Source organism: Tyto alba, unplaced genomic scaffold, assembly GCF_018691265.1.
Source record: "Tyto alba isolate M040663 unplaced genomic scaffold, T.alba_DEE_v4.0 Super-Scaffold_48, whole genome shotgun sequence".
NCBI classification, from domain to species: domain Eukaryota; kingdom Metazoa; phylum Chordata; class Aves; order Strigiformes; family Tytonidae; genus Tyto; species Tyto alba.
In genome coordinates this window covers 14,032,465-14,052,822 of record NW_024881324.1, presented here as the reverse complement: position 1 = coordinate 14,052,822, position 20,358 = coordinate 14,032,465, and the positions used below count along the sequence as shown (strand labels likewise).

At 47.3% G+C, this 20,358-nt stretch overlaps 1 protein-coding gene across 1 annotated transcript; it reads right to left on the bottom strand.

The window, feature by feature from the left end:
• Positions 1-12,573: 12,573 nt before the first annotated feature.
• On the bottom strand, positions 12,574-15,257 carry LOC122154809 (tubulin beta-1 chain). The gene is made up of 4 exons (XM_042806769.1): positions 15,127-15,257; positions 14,475-14,583; positions 14,087-14,197; positions 12,574-13,868 (listed from the first exon to the last, which is right to left on the bottom strand). Exons 1-4 carry the CDS (start codon positions 15,181-15,183, stop codon positions 12,808-12,810), a joined length of 1,338 nt encoding a protein of 445 aa, XP_042662703.1. The 5' UTR covers positions 15,184-15,257; the 3' UTR covers positions 12,574-12,807.
• Positions 15,258-20,358: the final 5,101 nt, after the last annotated feature.

Here is a 20,358-nt window from a genome sequence, read left to right as displayed (position 1 = left end):
CCTGTATCTGTGGTGTTGCCATGGAGAATATCCGAAATAAATTTCAGCAGTGTCTGTAATGGATTGTGCAGAAAGTATTGAGCTTGACTACAAAACTTCTAGCAATTCACAGCTGTAAATTTTTCAGCCATGCAGGTAACTGCCACACAGCCGGCCAGCCTGGCGAGGACAGCTTCACTCTAGGGCTGGGAAAGGGAGATGACAACCCACAATCAAATGAGGAAGCGGGAGAGCGGGTTGGCAAAGAGGATGCGAAACGATCTCCCTCATCTTCAGCAGAACGGAGCTGGAGGGGGTCCCCCTCGAACGCAAGATGGAAGTGCCGAGGGGATGGGGACAGCACGGCAGGGGAGGGTCTTGCGCCGCTCCCGGGAATCGGCAGGCTCGGGTGCCCCGCGGAAGCGCTGCTAACACGGATGCACCCGGCCTGGGCAAGAAACGCGGTGAGTTAGAGACCTGCCTGCAGCGGCGAGGCCACGGGCGTGCTGGGATCGCAGAGATCTGGGACAGCTCACACGATTGGAGTGCTGCGATGGAGGAGGCGTCCCTCAAAGAGGGACAGGAGAAGCCGATCTTACACACAGAGACGAGATACTTATTTGTTGCACGTGTGCGCAGAGGGGTGGCTAGGTGGTAATTCCACAAAGCTAGCACACCACGCAGAAGAACTTCAGTGTATTTGTACACTTCAAACTACACGTGTACACATTTCGTATCACTTTGTCCCTCCTTGGTTAACAACATGCCTCATCTCGATTTAAAATTACAGTGTCTTTTAATTATTCTGCACAAACTCAAAGGGTGAGAGGGGGCAAGTCGTCTCAGTCTTAAATTGAGTCGGTGGTCGTGGTCTCCTCCTGCCACCTTTACCTTTCTCCCAGTTACCACTGATTTTCACTGACTTCATGCTTCTCGGGCAATCATCCAGCCTTTGGTGCCTTCTGGGGCAGGATGTTCCCCTCTTAATAATCTTTTAGCTCCTCTTCAAGGGTATAGTCCTTAGCAAGGCCTGCATCATTTGTACAAAGTATCAGGCTTATACAATAGAAACAATGTTTAGTGGTCCTCCTGATAAGATCAGCGCAGTACATTCGATCCTGAATTAAAGTGTCGCTATAGTTTAGGCATTAACCTGAACATTTGGTTTTACTTAGTCTACAGAGGGATGCAGGCTCTTTAGGAAGGGCAGGCTGGGAAGGTGAGGAAGGGACTTGCCCTTTGTGTAAGAGGGCAACAGAAACACACAGAGCTCTGCCTGGGGGTGGATGATGAGCCAGCTGAGATCTAAAGGGTCAAGATTAGTGGGCAAACCAATGTGTGATATGTTGTAGTGGGTGTCTGCTAGATACCTCCTGATCAGAAAGAGAAGTAGATAAGACCTTCAGACAACTGGAAGGAGTCTTACGTTCACTGGTCCTAGTCCTCAAGGGGGACTTCAACCTCCCCGATGTCTGCTGAAGGGACAACACAGGAGTATACAAGCAATCCAGGAGTTCTGTGGAGCGCATTGATGATAACTTCCTGACACAGATGATCAGGAAGTCCAAAAGGGAGACATTCTGCTGGACCTGACAGTTACAAGCAAGAAAGAACTGGTGAGGGATGTGAAGGCTCAGGGCATCCTTGGCTGCAGTGATTGTGAGATGGTGGAGTTCAAGATCCTGATAGAATGGAACAAGGCAAATTGCAGGATCACAGTTCCCTGGTCTTCAGGAGAGCAGACTTTAATCTCTCCAGGTATCTGTCTGGAAGAATCCCAAGGGAAATGGTCCAGGAGGGAACAAGAGTCCAGGAGAGCTGTTTGACTTCCAAGGAGCACCTTCTCCAGCCTCAAGAATGGTCCATGCTAACAAGCAGAAAATCAAGCAAAGGTGGCAAGAGGCCTGCATGAATGAACAAGGAGCTCCTGAGTAAACACACAAGTGAAAAGGAAGCATTCAGCATGTGGAAGTAGAGTCAAGTGATCCAGGAGCAGCACAGAGTCACTGTCCTAGCGTGCAAGGTTAGGAAAGGGTTAGGAAAGTCAAAGCAAAGTATGTTAAGGACAGTGAGAAGGACTTCTGCAGGCCCATCTGCAGCAAAAGGAAATCTAGGGAAAAATATGGACCCACTACTGAAGATGGCAGGGGACTTATTCAGTGACAGAAGGACATGGAAAGAGCTGAGGTACTCAGTGTCTTCTTCACCTTGTTTTTCACTATTAAGATTTGCCTTTAGGAATCAAACATTTGAGACCTGTTGGGAAGTCTGGAGTGATGAAGACTTACTCTTGGTAGAGGAAGTTCAGTTTAGGGAACATTTAAGTAAATTGAATATGCAAAAGTCCGTGGGTCTTGATGAGATGCGCACGACTGCTGAGGGAGCTGGCAGGTATTGCGAGGACACTCTTGATAATTTTGGAAAAGTCAAGTCAATCTAGGAGGTTCCCAAGGACTGGAAAAAAAATTGATGTCACCGCTAGCTTCAAGACAGGCAAGAAGGGAGATCCGAAGAACTACAGGCCAGCCAGCTTCACCTTGATTCCCAGAAAGATGGTAGAATAACTTATTCTGGAAACCGTTTCCAAACATATTAAGGTCAAGAAGGTGACTGGGAGCAGTCACCATGGATTTATGAAGGAGAAATCATGCCTGACCAAGTTGATAACCTCCTACAATAAAGTGACAGGCTTGGTAGATGAGGGAAGAGGAGTTAAGGTTTATTTTGTGAAGGCCTTTGAACTGTCTTCTATAACATCCCCACAGGAAAACTGATGAGGTGTGGTCTAGATAAATGGACAGCCAGATGGAATGAAAACTGGCTGAACTGCAGGCTGAAGGGCTTGAGATCAGCAACACAAAGTTCAGAAGCCAGCCACTGTATGGCAAGAGAGTGCACCCTCAGCAAGTTTGGTGACGATACAAAACTGAGGAATGACTGATACGCTAGAGGGTCATGCTGCCATCCAGAGGGACCTTGACAGGCTGCAGAAATGGGCTGACAGGAATCTCGTGCAGTTAAACAAGGGTAAATGCAAAGCCTTGTGCCTGGGGAGGAACAACCCCATGAACCAGTACATGCCGAGGGTCACTCAGATGGAAAGCAGCTTGGCAGAAAAGGACCTGGTGATCCTGGTGGACGCCAAGTTGAATATGAGTAAGCTGTGTGCTCTTGGAGGAAGGGTGTCCAACAGCATCCTGGGGTGTATCAGGAAGATCATTACCATCCGGTCAAGGAAGGCGATAAGCTGTGGTGAGACACATCTTGAGTTTTGCAGCTAGTTCTGGGTTCTGCAGTACAAGGGAGAGATGGACATATTGTAATGAGTCCAATGAAAGGCCACAAAGGTTGTTAAGGAACTGGAGCATCTGTCTGATGAGGAGAGGCTGAGAGCTGGGACTGATTGTCCTGGAGAAGGCTCAGGGGAATCTTATCAGTGTGTATAAACACTTGATGGGAAGCAATAAAGAAGATTGAGCCAGGCTCTCCTCAGCAGTGCCTAGTGACAGGAGGAGCGGCAATGAGCACTAACTGAAATACAAGAAATTCCATCTAAACATAAGAAAAAAAACTTCTTTGCTGTGGCGGAGGTTGCCCAGGGAGATTGTGGAGTCTTCTCCATTCTTGGAAACAGTCAAAATCTGAGTGGTCACAACCCTGATTAACCTGCTCTAGCTGACCTTCCCAGGCTGAGTAAATGGCTGGACCAGATGATCTCCAGAGGTCATGGCCAACCTCAACAATTCCATGTCTGTGTGACAGGGAGAGAAAGGAGTGGGAGGCTGTGTGTGATCAGCAATAACAAGTTCATGGTTTATTGATCTGAGTGTCACAGCACACTATAACATTATATTGCAGTGATAACAGCTTCAAAACCAGCAGATTTTTGCAACAGGGAGGTAATAATTAATGTGGTAAATCATTACCACTATCAAGAAGAAAGGCAATTGCATCCAGAATGAACAGAGCTGTTTACATATTACTCAGGTTAGCTGTGCTTAACACAATATAAATCAACGCATAATGTCACTGGTTTTACTCAATTTTTTCATCTACAGCAGGAAATACTAGTGCTAAAGGAGTACTATACCTTTGCCTGGCATTTGGCTGTGGTGATCTTAGAAAAATACTTTGGCCATATTTTCAAAAGTGGCTCTCAGTTTGCTGTAGTGAGTTGACTTGCTTATCAACTGTGGCCCTTTTTGTCCCCTAGTGCAGAAACCTCAGCTGCTGTGAAGTGTCACAAGCATAGACTGGCTCAAGTTTTGCAACACGCGGAATTACATGTGATATTATTACACATGGCTTTTGGAATCACAAAAGACCCAGAATTGTGCTGGCACTGAGAGATTTTTACCAAATTCTCTTGAAGTTTGTGTTCTTTATATGACAGCTGCTGTCAGTGTTTTCCTTTGGCACATTTCTGCAAGACTTAATCACAGGCAGCCTTTGTTATCGCTCACACAACTCATGCCTATACATTTCGACTTGCTATAGGCGTAACTCAACCTTTTGGGCAGCAGTAGGCAGTTACATCTTCTCACTACTGGTGGAATTGCAACACAACTACATCTCTGGCTTCTCTAAGGGATCCACACAGCCATTGAAGAGCTTTTTGGGTGCCAAAGTATTCCTGGCACTCTACAGAGGAACAGCTTGAAGCATTCTGATTCCCCTCCTGGAGACACCTGGACACTCCCTGAGATGTCTTCTTCCCACGGGCACATGGTGGCCTCCTAGGGCTTTATAGTTATTCCACAAAGAACTTTTATTAGGAAAATAATTCTTAGATGCTATAGCACTGGTCTCTTTGTAGATCCCCACTGTTTTTCAGGGCGGTAGCTCCAGGTTTTAAAACCGAGCACCTAAAGAGAGGTACATGTTCCCATGTGTAAGTTCCCTCTTCTACAGCGGTGCTGAACACCCGTGAACACACAGGGAAGCAAATTACATCAATTACTTGAATGGCAATTCACAACCCTCCATTTTGGCAAACACTTAACAAATCTTAGCCATCAGTACTATTTAAATAGATAAGGGAGTTCCCTACTGTATTTTTTTAATATAGCTCCATAAATTCAAAGTGTTCTGAATTGCAAATGAAAGTCAAATCCCTCCCATTCATACAAATGCAGTGCGTGTCCCCAGGACTGTCCGCGTTCCCCTCAGCAGCCCAAACTCCCTGCCTGCATCCAACCCTGCCTCTCCAGTTTCCAAGGCAACAGCGGAGCCCAGGCGATGGATGCACAAGGGAGGCAACAGGGATCCCACAACATTTTCACGTCTGTCCGTGATTTCTCATTGTTCAAAAAAGAATTGCAAATGCACAAATGTGAAAGATGCTCCAGCATACAAAATGTCTGCCTATGGCTTTATTCTCACTTATTTGTGATGGGTGACGTCATGCATTGCTTGGGTGTGTATAGCAGAGGCTAGATGGCTTTTTGCATCTTTCTGTTGGTATTCGAATGAGCAGGCTCTGTTCATTAGCTTATTGTTTGCCTTCTACCTGGTAACTACGATAATCCCACCTGATGAGGACTGTCTGAGGTCACCTTTGGAACCTGGTGCTTAATCGCTTGCAATGTGTGTTAAGATAGAAAAATAGTTCTGCCAGCAAGAGGGTGGAATAATTGTGAAGGTATTTTTAATTCTAGTAATAAAATGCCAAGAAGGAAAACCTATTTTAATTTCAAAATTACAACCCACTGCAGGCACTAGAATGAAATACTACAACACTGAGCACGCTTTTGTGAATGAGCAAAAGCAGTTTCATTGTAGAGTCCTCTGTACTTTGTTTGTTTTACCTGGAGGTTTTATGTGTTTGGCCAAGAGCAAAAGAGGAGAGAGTACATGTGAGAGAACATCATATGACAGAGCAATTTAGGGCACTGTCAATTCTGAAATGACCCATGCCCCTTTTGAAGGAAGAACTGTCTCCTCATCAACCTCATACTTCTTCCACATCCTATGGTTTCTCTTATGAACTTTGATTATAATCTCTGAGAGTCAGGAATTTCTGTGAATGTGGTTGTACAGGACAGAGCAAAGAGAACCCCACTCATCTGGCTTCCAAAGCTACCATAATAAACACAATCACATGTCACAAAATGACTCCAGAAAGGGAAAAATATGTTGATCATCATCAGGCAGCGATTTACTGAGGGGAAAGGCAAAACAATACAGCCTCTCATTATTTCTGCTTGGCACACCAGATGTGATGGGTAGCAGCCAGATGGCTCCTGCCCCCATCCAGGCTGCATCTACCTTTTAAGATTGCTCAGTAGATGAAATATGTCTGCTATCTCTACTAACTGGGTCCTCCTGTCAAGATATGACTCAGATTCCAATATCAATATAAATGAAATGCCGATATCACGTTTTCTAGGGTAGCTTATTTCCTGCACATCATCAAGAACAAGGCACCGATAGCAACTTTGATCTGCTAGTCACAGTTTCTTTTGTTCCTTGGCCTCCTTGCTTTATCTTGCCATCCGATAGTTCCTTGTAACTCAAACTGACACCGAGCAAATTCTAACCTTCATCTTGTGATGTTTGCTAAGAGCTGCAGTAGTTTGTGGTGGGATTCAATGTACGTTGTTTAAAATTGCCAGGGTTCCCTGCAGGCGAGTTCAGGGTGCCATTGCAGTAGGTGGCTGGATCAGCAAAACAGCTTGCTGTGCTCTCTTCTGCTTCCAGTTGCCTGCCTTTTCCTCCTCCTTTGTACCAGTTCTCCCTCTGACACACTCCCTGATCCAAGAAAAAGCTTCTTCCCCCTCCCCCCGCAGTTTACTGTCCCCCACTGTGGAGTTGAGGGAGCTGAACTGACTGGTAGAGGGGTCAGACGTGCCCTGGAGCTGCCTAAAGGAAATAATAGAAAGGTAACTCCTGAAGCAGGACAAGGGCAACAGGCCCATCCTTTTTAAGAGCTTAAGGATATTGAATCAGCCCAGCCCATGGAGCTACCCATTTCTGCAGGTGGCAGTTTTCTCAGTGCCCTGGAAATTTCTAATCCAGGCTTGCTTTCTCCCTGCCTAGTAGGGTGGAGCTGGAATCATAGCTGGAATTTCCAAAAAACAGCCTTGCAATTAATTTATTGATTATAAGACCAGCATTAAGCTGCATGCAGAGAAGCAGACAGTAAGAAGTCAATGCTTGAATTCCATTTGTTTGTAAAAGCTTGTTGTGAGACCATTTCAATTCTGCTTGAAAACCCTGTTTAATTATTCACTACAAAGGCAGGCAGTCTTTCTATTACATTCAAGGAAAATGTGGAAACATTTTTCAGTGCAAAACAACAGAAAATTGTTCACTGAAAAAGCTATACAACCTCTGCCATGGTAGCCATTTCATCCTCTGCAGCAACTGTTTTCACATTCTGCTTAAAATGGATTATTATTAACATTTCTGTTTGCAATGATAGGGGCATTCTTGCCAAAAAGAAAAATAAAATATTCCTTAAACTTACCAAGAAACCCAAGTGAGAAAAATAATCTGATTATAAAAGATGACAGATGGATAAATTGAGACCAGTTAGAAAATATCTACTCTACGAGAATCAAATGCCAATAAACAAGGATTTAACAATGCTAACTTGATTTCCTCTCTTATGAGTGGAATTCCGCCCGTAAGGGAAAAATGACTTTGACTGGGGAGGAAGGAATGACCTACGCTTAAATTATTTCTTTTTTGCTTAGACACTGTAAATAGATAGCCTTCTTATATACACACTTTAAAAAGACACAATTTTTCTTTCTGGCATATTCATAAAAATACTTCAAATAGGATTGAAGCTAGAAGCAGGGAAACAGTTCACGGCTTGTTAAACTGCTCAGGGAGAAGAAAGAGTCATCACCTGCACTGTGTCCTTTGCTGGCAGAATGGCTGGTGGGAGGAGGGGGAAACAGGCTTTCACAGCTCCCCCCGATACCCTCCCTGCACCTCAGATACCTCAGATTCAAAGGAGTGCTCTGAGGGCTCCAGCTGGACAACTGTCCAGTAGAGTCAGGGCCCAGAAATGTCTTTTTCCAAAATGTACTGTGGTCTCAGGCACTTTCCTGTGACCAAATGCTTCCATTTTGAATTTTTATGCAGGCAAGCTCAAGATAACAGCCATCTAAAATGAAAGTATCTGAGATCCATTTGTTTGCTTTTCCCAGTCTTAAAACAAATAACAAACACACCAGGACAGGTGATTGCTGGAGTATCAAAAGGCAGGTGCTTAGCATGAATGTATTTTAGATTGAAAAGGGGAAAACTCTCAAAAATCTTTTTTTTTTTTTAATTGCATACAAAATCAGCTCATAATACTTATTTGTTAATGTCAGAGTTGAGGAAAGGGGGAAAAAGTAACCATAGATTACCTCAGGCACATATGACACATCAAAATACTCATGACCTTTGTTCTGTGGAAACATAGAAGCAGCTGAAAAATACATGGGAAGAATGAGAAGGGGATTATTTGTGAATGAGAAAACAGTGCCTCCCTTACAACCATCACGTTCAGGGGAACAGCATTACCTATAGCTCCTACGCAGGCTACCACATCTGAATGGTCCCTAAAAAGCATATGCTCATTATGCTTTAATGTGGAATGGAAAGGTAGAATAATCCTTTGGGAAAAACGATGTGTACCAAATATAGGGGGTACTCACATGATTTTCCCAGAGAGGATTTTGTCTCCTCGTAGCTTTAGCAAACAAAAATATTCAGCCTCATTAAACAGAAAGCAGTAATTAAGGCACCTCCCACTGTAAAGCAGAATTTAATATAGCTTAACAGCACTTCTTGAAAAAACTTAGTAAGACAATGAGGTGTGGGGTTGTGTTTGTTTTTTGGTTGTTTTTTTTTTTTTTTTTAAAGTGATTTCAATAGAACAACAATAAAACTTGCCCTACTTAAAGCCAGTACCAGTGTTCATCCAGATCTTACATGCGACTGCTATGGAGCTTACAGAGCAAAGGAAGCAAGGGCAGAGCTCTTTCTGGTGCAGCAAGTATTGTTAGACGCCCCAAATCTTTCAGGTGAGGTAAGAAAACTTGTCCCTGTTGCACCACCCTGCCACAGCCCCTCAGGGCACCAGGGCCATAAGGACTCTGTCAGTCCTTCACAGTTTCTTTAAGCACAGAGTATTTGCACAGATACCTAGAAGGACCTACTAGCACTATATTCTTTTGAATTATGTAGCATGTGGTAATATCATCTATGAGCAGATTTCCCTGCACAGATTAGAGGCTTGCACCCCTTTTTGCAAAGAATTGGCTGGAAAAAGAGACCAAAGATCTGGATGCCCTTCTTGCTTCAGTTTAAAAATCCTATTTCTATTTTGGTTTACTGTGGTCTTCACCTCGTACTTTCTGGAAAGATAGATCTGTCAACAGGATGGGCCTGAGGTTTGGTTCTTAGATTACTACATCACTGGGACCATTGTATGTTTACTGCAGCCCAATTTCTGATGTGTGTGGGCACCTCGCGTACGTTAGGAAGAGAAGAATTGTTATTGCTCCTACTTGACAGACTGGAAAACATTTGTAGAAAAACATAGGTAGGCCTACATTCTCCTCAGATTCTTCAGTGTTTTAAGAACCAGACCACATATTGGACTATCCTTCCACAACATTGTACAGTGGATTAGACTGAGGTCTGTCCTAGAACTAAACAGGGAAGGGAAATTAGGAGAGATGGCATCTCAGTCCTGCCACACCTCATTCACTTCTAAATTAAACCAACATAGCACCTAGTTGTTTTTACAGCCTTATTTAGCTTTACCATCTTGCATCTACCAGCAGAGTTGTTTGCCTTGGTCAAGACATTGTGCTAATGTGCTTAATAATGCCACACGTTTAACAAAGGGAACAACAAAAAAAAGTGATTGTCCCCTTCCCCAACACCCTCAGCTCTATCAGAGAATGCTTCCCTCCAGGCCACCATTGGCATGTTGAAATAAAAATATATTGCTTGATATTGTTAACTTTTATCTCAGCACAAATGAGTCATTGTAGGTGGCTTAAGCTCTACACCACTAAGTCTGTACTATCTATCCTCCTTTCTTACAGACAGGATGCCTCATGCAAGACCTTTAGCCTTAGAGGTGGTGTTCATCACATGGGCAAATACAAATCAACACCCATCTGAACCTAACCTGAAATCCTTTTAATGGTTCTTCTTTCTTTGTGAAACAGAAAAATTACAACCATGAGTATCTGCAAAGACACCTGTTCGTTGTTTGGCATATAGCAGTGTCCAGTTTTTATTGTGAATGGTCTCCTGGGTGATAGATACAGCTGAAGGTCAAAGATGCAACAGAAAAAAAATGGTACTGCAGCCCCCAGGCCCAGTGTGAGACACATCCTCCCTTGTAGCGGACTTACTGTTCCTACCAGAGTTTGGAACCTCCCCTCTAAATCTTCTATTATCCCTTTTTCTTATATTTTCCTCAACTCCTACTAAAATGATGATTTGATTTTTTTTTTTTTAATAATTATGACTGGAAAATAAGAAGTGCAGGATTTATGAAAGGACACGTTTCTGTTTAGAGTATCTCTATTTATGGTTTCTCTTCCTCTAGGAAAAAAAAAAAAAAAAAGTAGAAACAACAGCAAGCAATGTAGGATGGTGCCCTACTTTCCAGTAAGGGAGCTGTAGTGAAATGTGTTGCTTCAGTAGCTATATTTAAGGGTTAGCTAAAGACAGAGTGTAATTACACTAAGAATTAGAAGCTAGACATGCTGAACACTAGTGAAACCTGCTACAGTCCCATGGCAGAAAGGAAGATCTTTACTATTAAAGACCAGGTTCTCCTCTTTTAGCTAAACTTTGTTTAAATCAATTTGCTGGCTCCCCTTCTCAGCTTTACAAAGCTATACGATAAATACATTCAAGTGCAACCCAGCTAGATAGTTTCAAGGGAAGGTTACTTTGACAACCAGATAAACTGTTATTTCCCCAAAGGGCCTAGGGCAGCATCTCTTAACTCAGTTACTAAAACTACATTTTGTTTAATGCTTAATCCTAGAACTGCTCAAGTGCTACATCCTACTGTGGGTATATACAGCTGTATTTGTTTTCTGACAGTTCAGACAGTTTAAGTACTTCTCACCACTCTTTAGAGGGTGCACACCAGAGATGGAGCACACAGATGAGAGAAAAGCTTTAGCAAGTGCCTGTTGTCCTGCACACCAGGTTAACAAGGCCATCAGCAAAGGAATAGGGTATACTCAGAGCAGTGACTGCAGGCAGCAGAATCAATTAACAGAGCCAAGACCAGGCAAGATATTAGTCATGCACAGCAGCTCCCTTTTAAGTCTTTATTCCAGTATAGCCTTGCAAGCATTTCATTAAAGGATCACAAAAGCAGTTGCACACAGGTGGATACCAGCTCTTTCAGAGCAGTAAGGGCCACAGTAATTGTAGCATTGGTAGCAGTTCTCAAAGCAACAGGTTTTTTCAGTACAGGAGCACACCCCTAAGCAGTGTTTGGGTGAACTAAGGACTAAGTTTACATATTGGGTAACTGCTATACTCCATAGGGGATTTTACTCTTGTTTTGTAGGAGTAAGAAAAGTCTCATAGACCTTGTAACTGCTGACGACTGCATTGTAGACTCACTCAGGGTTCTTGCATCCTTTAAGCATGTGGCGACATAAATCCCCCTCCCTCACTGTAAGGAAACCACACTTACCTTCGCAGAGGTGCACAACAGGCTGCTGCGGCTCTGCTCTCGCCTGCCTGGGTAGAGGTTCATTTCCTGCTGCAGGGATCAAGAGCATCAAACAGCAACAGCCCTGTAAGCGTGTGACTTGTGAAGCTGAGAATTCAGTCTCTTCACTTGGAAGTGGGAGACGGCTATCAGGCTATCTATAGGTAACTACTTCAAGACTGTATGTATGCTCTAGTTAGCCCTTTGAGACATGTTATCTAGAAATCTGCCCACCACATGTCCTAAAAGGAACTGATTGCTCTAAAGAGTCAATGCCTTTATAGATAAGGGTAGCTTAGTGGCTATTTTTGGGAAGCACTCAAGAATTTTATGCCTGAAGAGAAAGTTTGGTTCTTAATCAAGTTCTCAAGTTGTCCGCTAGTACAGACCCGTGCTTCTCTGCACCGACTTTATATTTAGAGAGGAAGATTTGGGAAAAGAGGATAGCTCAGGATAAAGTCAAATCACAGACAGACACCCACATGCATGTACCACAGGCCCTGGAACAAGTTAAGTAAGAGCTGCTGAATGGCAGCGGGGAAGCCTGCAGCTATACTGTCAAATTGGCTTTGACAGCTTGTAATGTGGAATTCAATACCTCCTCGCTGACCTCACTAACATGTATGTCCATAAATAGGAGATGCAGGATTCTCAAGTGCAGTGTCTTCTTTCTATTAGCTATGGCAGCTTTCTCCCCAGTTTCCATAAATTAGCTACCATCTTAAACTGAGCAACTGCAGTTGCCTCATGCTGCTAAACTCAATCCGAGAAACCTTGTTTTATTGATCTTAACCATTCACTCACTGACTTTAAGGATTAAAGTGAGAAATGATGCTGCAGAACACTACAAAAAAGTTGTTTCCTTAATCTAGACAGAAATAAGGAAGAGGAGACAGTTTAGGACACAAAAAGCCTTTATGTTTGAGAAGTTAACCATTTCAACAGAAGACTCTGAGGAATTTTTGCAACTACTGTTACATTGGACAGTCAAGGATACAAAACTGCTGACAGAAGCAACAGTGGAGAGCACCAAATTAAAAAATGCATGCTTCAGCACAACTGCACAGATTCCTCCTTCTCAATGAACACTTGCCTGCTCAGACTATACTTAACTCCTACCCATTTCAGCTTTACGCCTCATCTTCCTCTCCCTCCTCTTCAAACTCCCCCTGCTCATCAGCAGTGGCATCCTGGTATTGCTGGTATTCGGAGACCAGGTCGTTCATGTTGCTCTCGGCCTCCGTGAACTCCATTTCGTCCATGCCCTCGCCGGTGTACCAGTGCAAGAAGGCCTTGCGGCGGAACATGGCCGTGAACTGCTCCGAGATCCTCTTGAAGAGCTCCTGGATGGCCGTGCTGTTGCCGATGAAGGTGGCGGACATCTTGAGGCCGCGCGGGGGGATGTCGCAGACGGCAGTCTTCACGTTGTTGGGGATCCACTCCACAAAGTAGCTGCTGTTCTTGTTCTGCACGTTGAGCATCTGCTCGTCCACCTCCTTCATGGACATGCGGCCCCGGAAGATGGCGGCCACCGTCAGGTAGCGGCCGTGGCGGGGGTCGCAGGCGGCCATCATGTTCTTGGAGTCGAACATCTGCTGCGTCAGCTCGGGCACCGTCAGGGCTCGGTACTGCTGGCTGCCGCGGCTGGTGAGGGGGGCGAAGCCCGGCATGAAGAAGTGCAGCCGGGGGAAAGGCACCATGTTGACCGCCAGCTTGCGCAGGTCGGCGTTCAGCTGGCCGGGGAAGCGAAGGCAGGTGGTGACGCCGCTCATGGTGGCCGACACCAGGTGGTTGAGGTCCCCGTAGGTGGGGGTGGTCAGCTTCAGGGTGCGGAAGCAAATGTCATAGAGGGCCTCGTTGTCGATGCAGTAGGTCTCGTCCGTGTTCTCCACCAGCTGGTGCACAGAGAGGGTGGCGTTGTAGGGCTCCACCACCGTGTCCGACACCTTGGGGGAGGGCATGACGCTGAAGGTGTTCATGATGCGGTCGGGGTACTCCTCCCGGATCTTGCTGATGAGGAGGGTGCCCATCCCAGAGCCCGTGCCGCCGCCCAGCGAGTGGGTCAACTGGAAGCCCTGGAGGCAGTCACAGCTCTCCGACTCCTTCCTCACCACATCCAGGACAGAGTCCACCAGCTCGGCACCTTCCGTGTAGTGCCCCTTGGCCCAGTTGTTCCCGGCCCCACTCTGACCTGAAGGGGGACCAGAAGCGAGGTGCCGCGTTAGTGCCCCGGGGAGGCACGGAGGGGGCCCCGCTTTTCCTTCCCCATGGCCATCACCCCTCGCTCCCACCCCCACTGGGGCGTGGGGGGATCCATGTCCCCCCCCCGGGTCACACACACGCTCGCTCCGAGCCTTCCCTGGGCTCAGAGCTCCCGCTCTGGGACCCCTCCATCCCGCACTGGCTCACCAAAGACAAAGTTGTCGGGCCGGAAGATCTGGCCAAAGGGTCCGGAGCGCACCGAGTCCATCGTGCCGGGCTCCAGGTCCACCAGGATGGCACGGGGGACGTACTTGTTCCCTGCGGGAGGAACCAGCACCAGCGTTAGAGCCCCGCAGTTGGCAGCTGGGGTGGCAGGAGCCCTGCTCTGCTGCCCACCGCCGCCTCCCCGCATTCACTGGAGAGACGTGCTGTCTCGATCAAGACTACCATGTTATCAGAGCTATTCTGAGAACAAAGCTCTCTTAGAGGAGTCACTAGCAGATGACAGCTCTTGTTCAGGGATTACTCCAGCCTCAGTGAACTGGCATGTCTGCCCCATTTATTTAAGGACATCTGAGGAAGCAGACACACTTACCAGCAGCTTCATTGTAGTAGACATTGATCCTCTCCAGCTGCAGGTCGCTGTCCCCGTGGTAGCTGCCAGTGGGGTCGATGCCGTGCTCATCGCTGATGACCTCCCAGAACTGGAAGAAATTTTTGGAAAAACGTCAATGATTAAGCACAGCTGGCCGGTGCCAATCACCCACCCCCGGCGCGGTCTGTGCATGCCGCGGCCGTGGCTGTGGCCGCTCCCTCGCATGGCGGAGCAGCTGCCCGCGGGGAAGGTGCGGCAGGGCGGCGGGGCTCCCCCGGCCACAGCAGCTGAATCGGCTGCGGGCGGACGGGCTGCTGGAGCACCGCAGTGCGAGTTAATTCTTTTATAGCTTGTATCCGAGGGATGACGATCGCGGGGATCTCAGTTTGCTCTGCTCCCATTGTTTAGAAGTGGCTTAAGACCCTTACAAGATGGCAACACCTGCAGGACCCTCGGGGGGAGGGGGCTATCCGCCGCACCGAAACACCCTCCGTTCCCTCCCTCCGGAGCAGGGGCGCTGCCGTGGGAGGGCTGGGCAGCCCTGACCACCGGAGACAGCGGGAGCCGCGGTGCCTCAGCGAGCCCCGGGACTCTTTTCATTTCGGGTCGGGGCTGCGTGCTACCCGCGGGGTGCGACCCCCCCGCCCCGTACCTTGGCGCCGATCTGGTTGCCGCACTGCCCGGCCTGGATGTGCACGATCTCACGCATGGTGGTGGTGCCGCCGCCTCCTCCGCGCCGCTCCGCCGCTCACCTCCCGCACTCGCCGCTGCGGCGGCCGCGCCCCACACCGCCCCTTAAATCGGGCGCCGCGCCCCGCCCGGCCCCGCCCCGCCGCTGACGTCATGCGGGAACGCCGCGGAGCCAATGGGAGCGCGACGGCGGGGCGGGGCTGCGGCATTGTCATCTGCAGCGCGGGGGGGAAGGGGCGGGGCTTGAACCCGGGTCCGGCAGGTCCCGGTCCCGGTCCCGGTCCCGGTTCGGGTTCGGGTTCGGGTTCGGGTGCGAGTCCGGGCGCGGGTCCCGGTTCGGGCGGCTTGATGCGCTGCAGCAGCTTCGCCTTCAGCCGGCGGGAGAAAGGCCGGAATCGGACAAGGCGTGGCGCACCTTGGGCAGAAAAAGTTAAAAAAACCCCACCCAAAACCAAACCAAACCCCTAATTTCCCTTTGCACACCTGTTGGAGCTCCTCCCCTTACTTTCTTTGCCTCTGTTGTGCTGCAGCAGCAAGGCACGCACTGCTATGTTTTATTAGCACCCTCGAGCCTGTATTTCTAGCTCAGGCCTGCTTGATCGTGTTTTAATACATTTTAAGCACAAGAATCATCTTCCCACAGCTCGGGCGCCTGAGCCATGTGGGGACTGGGTCACAGTGACGGAGCCCACAGCCACCATCAAGCGGTGCAACCATCCTTTAGGTGATTTGCCAAACCTGTACATGTGGGGCTCTAATTTCAGGAGCAGAGAGGGCTGGCATGGGACTTTATGCTGCTACTAAAGAGTGGCTTTTTTGGGGAGTCGTCTGGTGGCGGTAGCAGTTTGAACACCCATAGGAATAGGATATCTTTTTTTCTATAAGCGAAGTTATGTTCTGTCTTACCAGACACCTGCCACGCACCTCATTTTGGAAAGTTTTGGATCCTGCTTGTTCCCTCACAGAAATAAACTGAGCTAAGAACATGGCAGATGACCAAGGGAAGAGGGACAATTCAAGAGCAACAGTGAGAACAATATATTTGAACTGACTGATACACACCTGTATCTGTGGTGTTGCCATGGAGAATATCCGAAATAAATTTCAGCAGTGTCTGTAATGGATTGTGCAGAAAGTATTGAGCTTGACTACAAAACTTCTAGCAATTCACAGCTGTAAATTTTTCAGCCATGCAGGTAACTGCCACACAGCCGGCCAGCCTGGCGAGGACAGCTTCACTCTAGGGCTGGGAAAGGGAGATGACAACCCACAATCAAATGAGGAAGCGGGGGAGCGGGTTGGCAAAGAGGATGCGAAACGATCTCCCTCATCTTCAGCAGAACGGAGCTGGAGGGGGTCCCCCTCGAACGCAAGATGGAAGTGCCGAGGGGATGGGGACAGCACGGCAGGGGAGGGTCTTGCGCCGCTCCCGGGAATCGGCAGGCTCGGGTGCCCCGCGGAAGCGCTGCTAACACGGATGCACCCGGCCTGGGCAAGAAACGCGGTGAGTTAGAGACCTGCCTGCAGCGGCGAGGCCACGGGCGTGCTGGGATCGCAGAGATCTGGGACAGCTCACACGATTGGAGTGCTGCGATGGAGGAGGCGTCCCTCAAAGAGGGACAGGAGAAGCCGATCTTACACACAGAGACGAGATACTTATTTGTTGCACGTGTGCGCAGAGGGGTGGCTAGGTGGTAATTCCACAAAGCTAGCACACCACGCAGAAGAACTTCAGTGTATTTGTACGCTTCAAACTACACGTGTACACATTTCGTATCACTTTGTCCCTCCTTGGTTAACAACATGCCTCATCTCGATTTAAAATTACAGTGTCTTTTAATTATTCTGCACAAACTCAAAGGGTGAGAGGGGGGCAAGTCGTCTCAGTCTTAAATTGAGTCGGTGGTCGTGGTCTCCTCCTGCCACCTTTACCTTTCTCCCAGTTACCACTGATTTTCACTGACTTCATGCTTCTCGGGCAATCATCCAGCCTTTGGTGCCTTCTGGGGCAGGATGTTCCCCTCTTAATAATCTTTTAGCTCCTCTTCAAGGGTATAGTCCTTAGCAAGGCCTGCATCATTTGTACAAAGTATCAGGCTTATACAATAGAAACAATGTTTAGTGGTCCTCCTGATAAGATCAGCGCAGTACATTCGATCCTGAATTAAAGTGTCGCTATAGTTTAGGCATTAACCTGAACATTTGGTTTTACTTAGTCTACAGAGGGATGCAGGCTCTTTAGGAAGGGCAGGCTGGGAAGGTGAGGAAGGGACTTGCCCTTTGTGTAAGAGGGCAACAGAAACACACAGAGCTCTGCCTGGGGGTGGATGATGAGCCAGCTGAGATCTAAAGGGTCAAGATTAGTGGGCAAACCAATGTGTGATATGTTGTAGTGGGTGTCTGCTAGATACCTCCTGATCAGAAAGAGAAGTAGATAAGACCTTCAGACAACTGGAAGGAGTCTTACGTTCACTGGTCCTAGTCCTCAAGGGGGACTTCAACCTCCCCGATGTCTGCTGAAGGGACAACACAGGAGTATACAAGCAATCCAGGAGTTCTGTGGAGCGCATTGATGATAACTTCCTGACACAGATGATCAGGAAGTCCAAAAGGGAGACATTCTGCTGGACCTGACAGTTACAAGCAAGAAAGAACTGGTGAGGGATGTGAAGGCTCAGGGCATCCTTGGCTGCAGTGATTGTGAGATGGTGGAGTTCAAGATCCTGATAGAATGGAACAAGGCAAATTGCAGGATCACAGTTCCCTGGTCTTCAGGAGAGCAGACTTTAATCTCTCCAGGTATCTGTCTGGAAGAATCCCAAGGGAAATGGTCCAGGAGGGAACAAGAGTCCAGGAGAGCTGTTTGACTTCCAAGGAGCACCTTCTCCAGCCTCAAGAATGGTCCATGCTAACAAGCAGAAAATCAAGCAAAGGTGGCAAGAGGCCTGCATGAATGAACAAGGAGCTCCTGAGTAAACACACAAGTGAAAAGGAAGCATTCAGCATGTGGAAGTAGAGTCAAGTGATCCAGGAGCAGCACAGAGTCACTGTCCTAGCGTGCAAGGTTAGGAAAGGGTTAGGAAAGTCAAAGCAAAGTATGTTAAGGACAGTGAGGACTTCTGCAGGCCCATCTGCAGCAAAAGGAAATCTAGGGAAAAATATGGACCCACTACTGAAGATGGCAGGGGACATATTCAGTGACAGAAGGACATGGAAAGAGCTGAGGTACTCAGTGTCTTCTTCACCTTGTTTTTCACTATTAAGATTTGCCTTTAAGAATCAAACATTTGAGACCTGTTGGGAAGTCTGGAGTGATGAAGACTTACTCTTGGTAGAGGAAGTTCAGTTTAGGGAACATTTAAGTAAATTGAATATGCAAAAGTCCGTGGGTCTTGATGAGATGCGCACGACTGCTGAGGGAGCTGGCAGGTATTGCGAGGACACTCTTGATAATTTTGGAAAAGTCAAGTCAATCTAGGAGGTTCCCAAGGACTGGAAAAAAAAATGATGTCACCGCTAGCTTCAAGACAGGCAAGAAGGGGGATCCGAAGAACTACAGGCCAGCCAGCTTCACCTTGATTCCCAGAAAGATGGTAGAATAACTTATTCTGGAAACCGTTTCCAAACATATTAAGGTCAAGAAGGTGACTGGGAGCAGTCACCATGGATTTATGAAGGAGAAATCATGCCTGACCAAGTTGATAACCTCCTACAATAAAGTGACAGGCTTGGTAGATGAGGGAAGAGGAGTTAACGTTTATTTTGTGAAGGCCTTTGAACTGTCTTCTATAACATCCCCACAGGAAAACTGATGAGGTGTGGTCTAGATAAATGGACAGCCAGATGGAATGAAAACTGGCTGAACTGCAGGCTGAAGGGCTTGAGATCAGCAACACAAAGTTCAGAAGCCAGCCACTGTATGGCAAGAGAGTGCACCCTCAGCAAGTTTGGTGACGATACAAAACTGAGGAATGACTGATACGCTAGAGGGTCATGCTGCCATCCAGAGGGACCTTGACAGGCTGCAGAAATGGGCTGACAGGAATCTCGTGCAGTTAAACAAGGGTAAATGCAAAGCCTTGTGCCTGGGGAGGAACAACCCCATGAACCAGTACATGCCGAGGGTCACTCAGATGGAAAGCAGCTTGGCAGAAAAGGACCTGGTGATCCTGGTGGACGCCAAGTTGAATATGAGTAAGCTGTGTGCTCTTGGAGGAAGGGTGTCCAACAGCATCCTGGGGTGTATCAGGAAGATCATTACCATCCGGTCAAGGAAGGCGATAAGCTGTGGTGAGACACATCTTGAGTTTTGCAGCTAGTTCTGGGTTCTGCAGTACAAGGGAGAGATGGACATATTGTAATGAGTCCAATGAAAGGCCACAAAGGTTGTTAAGGAACTGGAGCATCTGTCTGATGAGGAGAGGCTGAGAGCTGGGACTGATTGTCCTGGAGAAGGCTCAGGGGAATCTTATCAGTGTGTATAAACACTTGATGGGAAGCAATAAAGAAGATGGAGCCAGGCTCTCCTCAGCAGTGCCTAGTGACAGGAGGAGCGGCAATGAGCACTAACTGAAATACAAGAAATTCCATCTAAACATAAGAAAAAAAACTTCTTTGCTGTGGCAGAGGTTGCCCAGGGAGATTGTGGAGTCTTCTCCATTCTTGGAAACAGTCAAAATCTGAGTGGTCACAACCCTGATTAACCTGCTCTAGCTGACCTTCCCAGGCTGAGTAAATGGCTGGACCAGATGATCTCCAGAGGTCATGGCCAACCTCAACAATTCCATGTCTGTGTGACAGGGAGAGAAAGGAGTGGGAGGCTGTGTGTGATCAGCAATAACAAGTTGATGGTTTATTGATCTGAGTGTCACAGCACACTATAACATTATATTGCAGTGATAACAGCTTCAAAACCAGCAGATTTTTGCAACAGGGAGGTAATAATTAATGTGGTAAATCATTACCACTATCAAGAAGAAAGGCAATTGCATCCAGAATGAACAGAGCTGTTTACATATTACTCAGGTTAGCTGTGCTTAACACAATATAAATCAACGCATAATGTCACTGGTTTTACTCAATTTTTTCATCTACAGCAGGAAATACTAGTGCTAAAGGAGTACTATACCTTTGCCTGGCATTTGGCTGTGGTGATCTTAGAAAAATACTTTGGCCATATTTTCAAAAGTGGCTC